The sequence below is a fragment of the Chaetodon auriga genome, chromosome 1 (assembly GCF_051107435.1).
Source record: "Chaetodon auriga isolate fChaAug3 chromosome 1, fChaAug3.hap1, whole genome shotgun sequence".
In the NCBI taxonomy this organism is placed as follows: domain Eukaryota; kingdom Metazoa; phylum Chordata; class Actinopteri; order Chaetodontiformes; family Chaetodontidae; genus Chaetodon; species Chaetodon auriga.
Genome location: NC_135074.1, coordinates 15,845,001 through 15,857,566, shown reverse-complemented (window position 1 = coordinate 15,857,566; position 12,566 = coordinate 15,845,001). Strand labels below are relative to the sequence as shown.

General features: G+C 42.2%; 1 protein-coding gene across 3 annotated transcripts in view; it reads right to left on the bottom strand.

Annotated features, from left to right (window-relative positions):
* LOC143318293 (CUB and sushi domain-containing protein 1) overlaps positions 1–12,566 on the bottom strand; it is a 375,208-nt gene that overhangs the window by 67,145 nt on the left and 295,497 nt on the right. For all 3 annotated transcript variants that reach the window (XM_076726460.1, XM_076726469.1, XM_076726479.1), the window contains 7 exons: positions 8,748–8,864; positions 8,533–8,646; positions 6,463–6,558; positions 6,090–6,293; positions 5,569–5,693; positions 5,361–5,457; positions 4,205–4,309 (listed from right to left, as the gene is read on the bottom strand). In XM_076726460.1, the coding sequence (XP_076582575.1) occupies positions 4,205–4,309; positions 5,361–5,457; positions 5,569–5,693; positions 6,090–6,293; positions 6,463–6,558; positions 8,533–8,646; positions 8,748–8,864 (858 nt within the window). The remainder of the gene's footprint in view (positions 1–4,204; positions 4,310–5,360; positions 5,458–5,568; positions 5,694–6,089; positions 6,294–6,462; positions 6,559–8,532; positions 8,647–8,747; positions 8,865–12,566) is intronic.

Below are 12,566 nucleotides of genomic sequence, written 5' to 3'. Positions count from 1 at the left end.
ATGTGACATGATTATCATTTCTTTAAGTTTTAGATGGCTAAACATATTTTGCTGCTTTTACCTTTATTCTCAAACGTATGATGGCCAATTGAAATAATTTTATTCTGTACTAAAATGACAGTAGATTCATTTCACAGTGAAACAATCCTGACAGATAAATAGCACAAGTAAGAGGAAAAAAGTTATTTCTGATTCTGGGGTGTGCTGTCCCTTTAAAGTCTTTCAACACACAGGAGGAAATTACAATATTTAAATTCATTTGACGAAGACCTAATGTGGCAGATTAATTTAGAAATGCTTTTAATGTTTGTTTTAACATCCAAGAGCCTATTTCTGAATTGACAGCAAGTACAATAAAAAGGCTTGTACGTCGTTGGCAGTGATGGCGGCCTCTGAAATGTGCTTTAAATATGTGAAGGAAACATAATGACTTTGGTTGTGTATTCCCAACACAATAAAGGTTAAACACATCTGTAATAAGTTTGACAGCAGCCAGCCCGTTATCAAACAGCATCAGGAGGGGTGTATCTGTGCCTTTGTGTGTGTGCGTGTGGGTGTGTGTGTTTGGGTCTGCTTGTGTGTTTCACTTGGAAACTTCCGCAGGAGACTGCCCTAGAGCAGTTACCATGGCAACACAGGGGTGGAAGAGGGATAGAGAGTAAAAGAAGGGGAGAGAGAGGAGTGAATGTTTGTGTGTGTGTGTGTGTGTGTGTGTGTGTGTGTGTGTGTGTGTCTGGTCTTGCTGGTTCATTATCTACCTTCCTACCAGCAAAACGATGTGATCCCACCGAGCTCACAAACACACACACGCATGCACACACATATGGAGGTGGCCAAGCCCGAGTGTCTGCCATTTTTGAGTGTGTTTGTGACTGACTGCTACTTGAGTATTTGCTTGCAGAGAGGGATGGAGCGTAAGTGAAATAGCTGCATGAGACTGTAACTCTCAGATACACACACGCATGCACACACAGCGTATTATTAGGCAGAGCATCAGCAGGCTGTCAGGACAACTGATCAATGAAACTATTCCATTTGGCTGACCATCTCTCTCTCCCTCTCTCTCCTTCTCTCTCTCTCTGTGCTAGCAAACTGCTCCCTCCTTTCCCTGGTTATGACAGAGCAGCGATGCTCTCTAAAATGCTGACAGCGCCACAAACCACCCCACTAGGGCCACTAGACTACAACTAGACAGTGTCAGCATTTAAGTCTAACTGACTGGATTTACTATACTTCTGTTTTAGTTTACTTGAGGACGGAAAAGCGAGAGAGATGTCTCGCTCTGCCCTTTCAAGGAAAGTCCCTTTGGTCAGCTTAAAATGATGAGAACATCATCACCATTCACGTGTCCCCAGCAGATGATTTTGACCACATTACTGCAAACCGACAAGGAGAACTCTGAGCAGCACAAGCACAGTTTCACTGTAGCTCCTTTTCCCTGTTTCTACTGGAAACACAGTGGAACACAGAAGACAGCACAGTTAGAAATCAGTGAACAACACAGACCAGCAGTTCCAGATAATCCCACTATTCCAGGAAAAAATGTATCGTAACACATTTTTGGGTAGTACTAAATGGGTTTACAAGCGGGATTAGAATAAACATTCATCTGAGGGCAAATAATCATTTTGGTGTTTGTGTTCTTATCACCGATTGAACAGGTAGTTTGAAAGGTCTTCACAACGGAAAAAGTTAAAAGCAACCTACTTTGTATTAAGACCTCCTGTAAAGAGCCTCTGAGGCATACTTGGAGCAAATTCGGCTCCAGATGAAAGTGTTGGCACTCATTTTGAGATAAGCAGAGTGACCATCTGAGTCCTGCAACAGCTCTCACGGTGGTGTAATGGATGATATAGTTTTTGAAGGTGATCTTGGACAAACTTCAATGCTCAGCATGCTGGACTCGGACTTGGTTTCTGTGATAACAGCAAATAGCCTGCTTGCTGCTGATTAACGTTATGAAACTGCATGTATTGTGTTGGTTCTGCCACATGATAGCAAACACTGACTTACAGAAAAAGGCAGCTACACCAGCGGGACGTGATTATTCTTTATAATATAGACAAAGGAAAAGATTCTCTTCATCTCTCTGCCTTTCCCTGTCCTTACATAATCCATATCTCCCTTTTGGGCTGGCCTTCTTTCCACCTCTCTCCTGCCCTGTACTGCTTTACAACTTGCTCTGTCAGAGTGAAAAGGTGAAAAGGCAGAGGTCACCATCATCAAGGCTGAGCTACACAAACACAAGGGCTAGCAAAAAATCCTAAAAAAAAAAAAAAAAAAAATTCAATCTGAAGCAGGATGCAGACCTGATCCGAGCAGACCCAAACAGTGAGAGAGGACACCATGATGCACCACAAATCAAGAACCAACCGTGGTCAAAAAAATGTAGCAAAACATGTCATTTGTTTGGCTTTCCTGCATTTCACAGCCCTATTTTTGTCCTGTTATGATTATGATTCACCCTATGATCAGAGCTGATACCAAGTACGCTCGGATCCACTCAGCTACAACAGACAGTCACACACCAAAGACACGACCTGATTAGACTGAATGTAACTTGGACCCAGCCTGACTCAGGTCTCAAGCTGGTTATGAAGAACTGAGAGCACCCATGAGGACCTCTAATCAAAACCCACCAGCACAGTTCAACCCAAAATCCTCCTCCCATGGAAACTAGGAGACATTGTGGGGAAGAAAAGCCAAAAATCCCCAAAAGACTACCACCGGCGGCACTGCTCCCAACTCAATAATATATGTGTTGCAGGCCTGGGCAAAATAAATGCTAAAACATAAAAATAGAAGAGTGGCTTGACCCATTCTGAGTACCAATTTTATCTGTGGATTATTCATAATACTGTACAGGAGGGGACCCATTTCAAATATAAGTGTCAAGTGTAGATCAGGCACATCTGGTAATAAAAGCTGCAATAAAACCATCACAATGACCAAAGGCAAAAATGCCATGAAGCAAAAATATAGAAACAGACACAATGAACTGTCCACAAAAGCGACGATTCTTCAGGGTTTTCCACTCCTGAATGCCGACACATACAGTGTAAGGGAAATTCTCCTTGTTGCTCGATGAGAGTTGCTAATTCTGTGAAGAATTACAGACTCGGTGTGATGAATCAGGTCTCTTTAATACATGCAGCATGGAGGGAAGACTAATGCTGAGTCTTTTCTGCAGATCTCCACAATGTCCTGGCTTTTATACTGTCCAGCAACAAAGGGACAACTGGTTGTGACATGCACCTGGTGTCGGTAAATCATTCCCTTAAAACGATGACCATTTGAGGAGTGCACTTATCTTCTTTCCCAGGGTTTATACCTCCCCTTCATCCTGTTTCCCTCATTGAATGTCCTTTTGTCGTCTTTCTCGCCTTAGTGAGGAAGGGCCACTACAATTCATAGACTGATTCCTGGGATTAGTAAGTCAATCTAATTCCTACAACAGCCAACAAAAAGACCGTACGAGCCATTGAGACACAAATATGTGTACTCACCTACACATACACAGACACACACACAGACAAATGCATGAGCAGTGACACACTACTACTCTCGCACACACTCACAAAAGGGGACATGTTCATTGATGTGGAAGTGATTCTAAGCTAAAACAACTACAAAGGACTGAAAAACACAACCATGCCCTGACAGGTGTGCATGTGTTTAAGTGCATGATGTTAATATCCATGTCTATACCTTTGTCTGTCTACATATTTGTGTGTGTGTGTGTGTGTGTGTGTGTGTGTGTGTGTGTGTGTGTGTGTGTGTGTGTGTGTGCCTTTTTTGGGCTCACTATGTGCCTGTATGACACAAGCAAAAGCACTTGTGCATGTGTATGTATGTGTCTGAGTCTATTTGTTTCTGTTTATACCCTTCCAGGTGTGTGTTCTGTGTGTGTGCTCAAATGTGGGTCTCAGCATGTGTGTATACTTTCGGGCAGTACCAGTTCAGGTCACTGACTCTTGTTATTTGATGTTGAAGTTTTGGCTGCAATGATGTGTGAGAGCATGTGTGTGCTGAAGAGTATGTGTGTCTGTGGGTTTGTATGCATTTGTGGTTTCTGGTGAGAAGGCACCCAATATTCATTAATTCATTTGTTCTTTTATTCTCTATCTATCTATCTATCTATCTATCTATCTATCTATCTATCTATCTATCTATCTATCTATCTTTGTTAAAAGCTTGAACTCACTCTTGTATTCTAGGTGAAAACCTGCCGCCACCACACTGATGTCACTCTGAAAGTGCAGAAGGAGCTGATTGGACGTTGAGTTGAGGAGGGCGGGAGCAGTAGTTCCTGTAAAAGATGGAGATAAACATACGGCACAATGAGTGGATGAGTTTTGCAGATAAATGTTCACCAAATGATAAAAATACCAATGAATTTATACAAAAAAGGGCATCAGTGCTTATGTAGCACAACACGGGGCATACAGGAAGAAATCGAACGTTTTTCAGCAAGACTTTGACCATAAGTCTTGTTTAAATCCTGAGACCATCTGGGAAATTATGTGTAGAGAAGGTGAACGACCCCCCGCCCTCCGTGGACAGCTAGCATTTTAGTGTCCTTATGTGAAGCAATCCTTATCTGCCCCAGTGAAGCTGCTCCCGGGCCGACACCAGATCACTGTGGTTACAGTGGGCAGCTCCCCGGTGTGCCTTCTTGAGAAGGGCACAGTCATTTGTGTGTGTGTGTGTGTGTGCATATCGCCCTGTGGGCAGCATGTTTTATGTGTGATAGGTGTATGACAGGTATGTGCTTGGGGCAGGTCACAAGGGAAACTCCGCTGGGAAATTGTAAAAGGTTAGATCACTCTTTATCCCACCCTGTCTTCTTTCTCTCCCTCTTTCCTCCATCCTTCCCTCAACCTTGTGGTGAAACTCTTCCCCTCCCTCCCTTCCTCCTGACTTCTCTCCCTTTCACTGACTGCCTGGAAATCGGAAGAATTCTCTGTCTTAAAAAACATTTATTATTTATTCAAGATATACATCATGTTTTCTGGTATTACAACTCATCCATCATAGATCTCCAGTGTATGTCATATTTGTGTGTTTCTATAGTTTAAGACCTGTCATATCCAATTCATCATAGATCTTGTGTGTGTGTGTGTGTGTGTGTGGGGGGTTTGTGTCTGTCAATCTATGCGTGCGTGCGTACGTGCGTGCGTGTGTGTGTGTGTGTGTGTGTGTGTGTGTGTGTGTGTATCTATAGTTTCGGAGCTGTCATATCTCATCCATCATAGATCTCTTGAGTGTTTTTGTGCATGGGTGTCTGTGCACAAGTGTGTGTGTATGTGTGTGTGTGTGTGTGTGTGTGTGTGTGTGTGTGTGTGAGCATATTGTCATACCAGAAAATGACCCTAATTTAGGAGCTGTCATGTCTCCTCCATCGTAGATCTCCAGAGAGTCCCAGTTGTGCTCAGTAGCAAATGTCATTACTTGGATCTAAAACGCAAACAATGAGAATAAACGAACATAATGGAATCCAAGTTGATGTGCATCTTCCATAGTTAGTGTACATACACTCTATATTTCTTTCTAAGTGTATATGTGTACCTGTATCCCAGCCCCTTCGCTGACATGGATCCTCCACAGACAGTTGAGACTGTTTGGGTAGGGCTCGGGAAAGCCAGGAGACAGAATTGTGCCACGACGCTCAGTCAAATTGCCACTGCAGGGAACTAGAAGGAAGGCATAAAATATGAATTTCTTGGCAAAGTTTATTAACTAAATAGCTAACAGATAGGACAGGTTGTTGGAATATGGCTCTGCATACCCAGAGACAATATGGTGTTCAAATTAGCACTACAGGGAGCCAGAGAGAGAAAATATGATAACAAACATTATTTATGGTATAAACTGAGGTGACAGTTGAAGCTGTTTGCAAAAGACTTGCTCTCAGCAGAGAGAGATTTCACGCAGGCATACATTTAGTTTGTTAGAATTAATGTCAAAGTCCCAGCCCTCACAGTGCTGGATGGTTCGCAGCAATGACTGATTCCTTTCTTCCTTCCCTTGGGAGCTACGTATGTTTGCTGGTTACATTCTCTATGCACGTCATGGTCCGTTAGCCTTACCTATACAGGTCGGTGTTGTTGCATTCCACTGAGCGAGGGCACCTGGCACGGCCTGGCACCGGATAGCACTGGATCCTTTCAGCAGATACCCTGGACTGCACTCAAACCGGACCACAGAGCCAGCCGAGAACTCTGAACCGATGCGCCTGCCGTACCGAGGCTCTGGCACTGAACTGCACTGACTGTCACTGGTGCGGGGCACAGCTACAACAATGACCGTAATTTAAAAATATGAGCAGAAGAAGAAGAGAAAAACCAGAAATATAGCTGTCAGTGGAGAGATTTTCATTATGAACTTGAATTGAATGCAACTTATTGTGTAAAGTGTGTGTATGTGAGAGAGAGAGAGCGACACAAACAGAATGAGAGTTACCTTGGTAGACAAAATGAAAGCCTCTAGCTGACTGGCCACTCTTAGCATTGAACCGCAGCATGATCTGATTGGAAGTTGCCAAAGGCAATGTTTCTCCTGGGACAAACAACAACACACACACACATATAATGATTTCAAAATGAATGTTAATGCTAAAAACACCCTAACCAACCTCCTCACTGAAAACACACAGCCATAGTTTTTTTTCCTTATTTTGACAAAATTGCACACAATGGAGACACAGACTCTCACAAACATACATTTAACTGCTCGGATTTACATTCACAACTTAGTAATAAGCAGGGTTTGTCCTTCACTTTTGCCTGGTGGTAAAACAAACATGGTCCTCACAAAAATAAGAATGCAAGCACACACACACACACACAGACACCAACTCACGGGCACGTACACACAGAGATTTATATGCACACACATACACAAGCAAAAGAAGTAACAGTGATAAATGAGGAAAACATGGTCTGGTGTGGCTGACATTTAGAACCATCATTAGTGCGTCGGGGTGTGTGTGTGTATGTGTAACTTTGCTCTGTGTGTATGTGTGTTAATATGTTGGTGTGTCAGGATAATCAGTCAGTTAGCTGGAACAGTGTGCTACAAAGCTGTCTGACTGGGTTGTGTGTGTGTGATAGGGTAACGATGCGGCTAACATTATTTTATAATGCCTGGTGTGTTTCATTCTTTGCTGCCAGTTTTAGCCAAAAGGGGAATTTCAAACCCAAATTAACTTAAGAAATAAGCCACCCATTCTACATTATACAAGCAGGCCTCTTTCCTTTGAACTAACTTGGATGGATAGTAGTTAAAAAGAAAAAAAACCTGCACAGCATGCAGCGACATTTAGCCAAACGAAACCTGTCACATCCTCTTAGTTAATATTATGTTAGAATAAGCTCCCTGATCCGTTCAATGAAGGAAGGTACAAAAAGCAAAAATGTAACCCCTAGCATAAAAATATAAAGAAATGCCCCCAGGAAGTGCCATATCTATCTGGATGTGTTTGTGTTTTCTCTATTGTGATTGATATTTTTATCATCAAACTCTAATGTAATTCAATACTAGAAAGAGAATATTATTGGCAGCTGCAGGCTTGTCCTTAAATTAAAGAGCTTCATTTTTCCCACTCACGATTCTAGACACACACACACACACAACTGAATAAACATCACAGAGAAAATATTTAAAAAGCCCTGATTTCTATAGAAAGAAACTAAATGTCAATTCCAGCGGGATTCCCCTGCAGCATGCCCCCTGGCGATTACACAGAACAGAAGAGCACGAAACTCTGAGGCAACCAGAGCACATTTTGCCAACAACTATGTTCATCAATATTTCTTCATATTTCATTCTTCATACTATGTCATCTACATCAATTTTGCCTCATCTTTCAGTCTCCATCCATGCTGAGTGGGTTACTGTGCGGTGACTCAAAATGCTGCCAAGCAGGGATGACTCAAAGTCGGAGGATAAGGAAACCCAGGGAGGATCGTACTGTGGCCGACAAAGGCAAACGTGTAGCCCACAGCGCTTCCATTAAGAGAAACTGCTTCTTCTCAAGTCTAAAACACACAAGCTCTGAAAATGAAACGCAAAAGAAAAATGTTGCATATTATGCAGCACGTTTCTACAAAAGGAAATATTTTGTGCTGTTGCAGCGTGTTTGCCTTTGCCGGCCACCGTAGGACTGTGGACTGTATATCGTATGGCCCCAGTGAGATGCTTTCCTCTGCTGATTTCTTCTTGTACAGATAACCCATAATGGATTTTCACCAAATACATCACTGTCAAATAAATTGTGATACGACCACTGGCGCTGTGTTCTACAGCCCCCGAGAGCTGCTCTCTTACAGACGATTTCATTATTTTCCTCTTTCAAAGATGTGCTCAGGAGCACAAAACAAGGAAAACAAGGGATAAACATTAGAACTGAATGGCAGCTTTTCAAAAAGATAATGTCATGCTGGGTAAAGATAATTGAAAAGCAAACAAACAAACAAACAAAAAAGTATTCCTTTAGCTGTGTTTGACACAAGTATCAGCGGAGAGACTCACCTGAATGTGACCCAGCCAGAGAGCTGAGCAATCGGGCATTCTCATTGGCTCCATCAAACAGCTCCACGGAGTCATTCATTGCTGTCTGGAAAACAGCAAACTGACCAAACACCACTGAAGAAGAAGAAATACAGATATAAAATTAGCTTTTGTGTTTGTGATTCATTCACAGCATCCATTGTGAGTACGCACGGTTTGATCATGTCTGTACTTACCAAACTGTGGGGACACAGTGATGTAGTAGGAGCAGGTCTGTCTTGTCGTGTAGTTTAGAGGGTAGTTTGGAGACAAAACAACTCCTTCAGATCCACCATACTGTCCTCCGCATGGAGCTATAGAAAGACAGACAAATCCATGTTGGAGAGCCATCTTTCTTTATGCACGTGCATTTAGGGAAGGGCTGTGCAAACGGCAGGATGATATAAACGCACATCCTCCTGCACTTAATAATGTTCACACAATTCACACAAAGGGCTATGTGCAGGAAATTAGTCATGTTTAAAGAGCTGGTGCAACTTTATGTAGATGTTCTAAAAGAAGGTTGCAATGGAAAGACAGAGAATTTAATTAACCTACAATATGCTCTATAGAAATCTCAACAGAAAGGGTAAACACATAATTTAAAGATGCAAAGGAGCCGCGCTGAATTCCTTCCAAAACAAAAATCAACTTTGAGAAATATAGAGGAGGCGGTAAATGAACAAAGTGCTCAGCAGATACAGATATATTGAGAATTTAATAGCACTAAACAAAGAGGGCGCTCTGAGTTATGGTGCTGTTGTGCTTTAATTTGAACTCAAACTGACGCTCACTGAGTCACTAAGGTACTTTGGTGATTGCACTTTTTTGACAATCACAATTGTGCACGTGGCTGCAGTTACCTGATTCCAGGGAGCCGTCAGTATCATCTTGGAGATCAATACTGAAACAGCAACATAAAATATCTGCCAATATCAATTGATTTCTTTTTAATGTGTAGTTAGATATTAAAAATCCATTAATATGTAACTTAGATTTGGCATTGTCTTGTAATGGTTACACGACAGAGGTCTGAAGTCCTGTCTCATATAGCATTTTGCCAGGCTGGCAGTACTTTATTGATGTTTTAGGGAATATTTTTGCAACAATTAGTATCAGATTGCTGCTTTTTTTTTTTTTTTTTTAAATCAGAATGATATCATTGCACATGCTCCACCTGTTTGATTGGGATCTTTTGCATTTTTTTTTTAAATGCATCCTTTTCATTTCTTTACAAGTTGACTAATGACTCCCACTGACTTTACAAGCTCTTCAATATAGTACTTTTTGAAATTTTCTGAGTGATACATGGTCAAATCCTGTTTCATAGAGGCAGCCTTTTAATCTCAGTATCTTGTGACCTTACTGACCTCTAACAAATCCAGCTCTGCTCTGTACCTTTTGAGTGCTTCTCACAAAATGCATCTAAAAGGCAGCCCCAGTCACTTACTGTGTAATAAGCTATTGCCTTTGTAAAACAGATTTAATTTCACACAGACTGCAAGCACAAATTGAATGAAAGGCTCAGTACGAAGTTGCAATGTGCTTTCATGCACACACAGTAAATGTTGCAGGGAGACACATACTGTACCAACACGATGGTTAGATTTAGCTTTCGCTGGTGAGACCTAGACGTGTTTAGGTACATTTATTAAGGGATCTATAGGGTCGCTCTGCTCTGTCACCTTAGAGCCAACCACTGAACAGCGCAAGTTATGTGAACTGGAAAACTGTAAATTGCCCATTGACATGAATGTGAGGGGGAATCTGTACGTGTTAGCCCTGTGATAGACTGGCAACCTGTCTAGGGAGTACAGTGCCTCTCACCTACTCACAGCCCTGAACAGTATGAATGGATTTAGAGAATGGATGGACGCAGATACTGCTGCATACTGTATGCACTGAGTTCGGACACTGACCGATTTCTGTCCTTCAACATATTGAATTTGAATTAAAACAATGATTAATAAGTTTAAGTGCTGACATTCAACTTTGTGTTTACATTCACATCAGGCGAACTTTATAAGGATTGCAGCAATTTCTCAATCTACTCTCCTCAACTACAACCTGTTGAACAAGTTGGGAGAAACTTAAATTAAATCATGATATGTACTTTTTCGTTTGATCCTAGGACCGGTAGGATAAATCTGGGAGGAGAAATACTTGCCCCTCTCTTGTTACTTTGACTCAGCAAGGCCCTTGACCCTCAGGTGCTGTGGCCAAAAAAAGCAGATAGTGGTTTTACTGGGCAGCTTCCTGGTGTTAATTTGTGTGTGTGTGTGTGTGTGTGTGTGCGCGCACATGTGTGTGTGAGAGCCTGGCTCTCAGAGAAACTCCCCTGAATAAAAAAAGGTTAAAATAAATAAATGATTGAAGTGATTGAAGTCTAAAGCCCACAGATCAGCATACACTTCCCTGCAATGCCCCCCGGCCCGCGCTGCAGGCAGCTTCACTTACTATTTGTTTCCTGAAGTATCATCATCAGTTGACTGGCGCTGGGTGACTGAACACTGAGGCACATTTCTCTGTTCAGCCATAATATTTCTTGATTGTCATGTCTGTATGTCTGAAGGTACCACTTTAACATCACTGTCATTGTCGACACTGTAGCTACTGTAGAGGTGAGGCAACAATCTAGGGAGCAACGCTTCTGGCAGCAGTGGCCAAACAGTTACATCTGCTTTGTTGCTTCAATCATTTAGAGACATCATGCTGAAATGAAGCATTCAGATTTTAATCATGTGCCTCTTCTTCTCCCCCACCCCCCACTGCTGGGAGCGATGCCCATTGCACTCAAAGCTGGCGAGCATATCACTACCCTAATCTGTTATTCTTATGTATTTTTAAAAAAATCCAACTGCCTGCATTTGGCTCAAAAGTTGTTTAGTTTAGCAGAAAATTCAAGTTGTCCCCAAATATCACTTGGACCCTTGTGGCTCCAGGGCTTTGTTATATAATGTAAAAATATAGTGCTTTTAATCTGTGTTTGTATGTCTGTTCATGCGTATTTGTGCGTGCAAATATTGTCAGCAGCGAACATGCAACGGTAGCATTTGGTAACTACACATCAAATGAACATAGCAGCACATGTTTCTCATAACTGCGATGGCAGTTCTGCTGCACCCTCTTCAGAGTAGTTGCTTCCACCTTCACAAAACCCCAGCAGGATAAAAACTTTACTGAATGAATTTATGTGGTGCTGAGCCACGGCACAGTGTGGGATCTCCGGTATCAGCGAAGTGCAATTTCAAAGAGCCTATTAATCCCTACTACCATTGCATGACCCATGAGAAGCAGCCCTAACAGTAGCTTGATCCATCTTCAGCACCCCCAAGAGAGTTACAAACCACGTGTGCGAACAGTATGTGGGTGTGTGCACATTTATACTGCAGGTTAGGCCGTCAGAGGTCAATGGAATTAGTGTAAGTGTTTGTGAATGTGTGTGTGTGTGTGTGTGTGTGGGTGCATGTGTATGTGTAGAAAGCGGCAGCAACAAGCACATCTGTCAATGTCATCTTCGCAACACACACCCACCCACACACACACACACACACACACACACACACACACACACACACACACACAAACAATCATGGCGAATTCTTATCACTTCTTTTCTCGCCTCCTTCTGGCCTCTTCTCTGCTTGTCTTGTTTTGCTAGTGTGCATATCTCTGTGGCCTAGTCCCAGTGTCCACCCACGGTATCAGCTGTGACCCCTAACAGACTTTAATTATCATCACCTCTGCTCAGTGAAGATGTGAGAGAGAGCAGGGGAGCACGAAGGTTGAAAATGCCATATGAGAAAAGAAACAGCGCTGGTGCCTGGGTCGTAGGCTTGTTTGTGGCTTAAATGTTTTAGTAATGTTTGATCAAAACAAATCGGCTTTATCTTGCGTTACTTACATTTAAAACGTGAAATAGTCATTAGTGCTATGAAAATGTTTGGGGTGAATTTCGGACATCGCCTTGAGGGTAATTCCCTCAAGCAAAGTCTTGAGCATTTCAGTCATGTGGA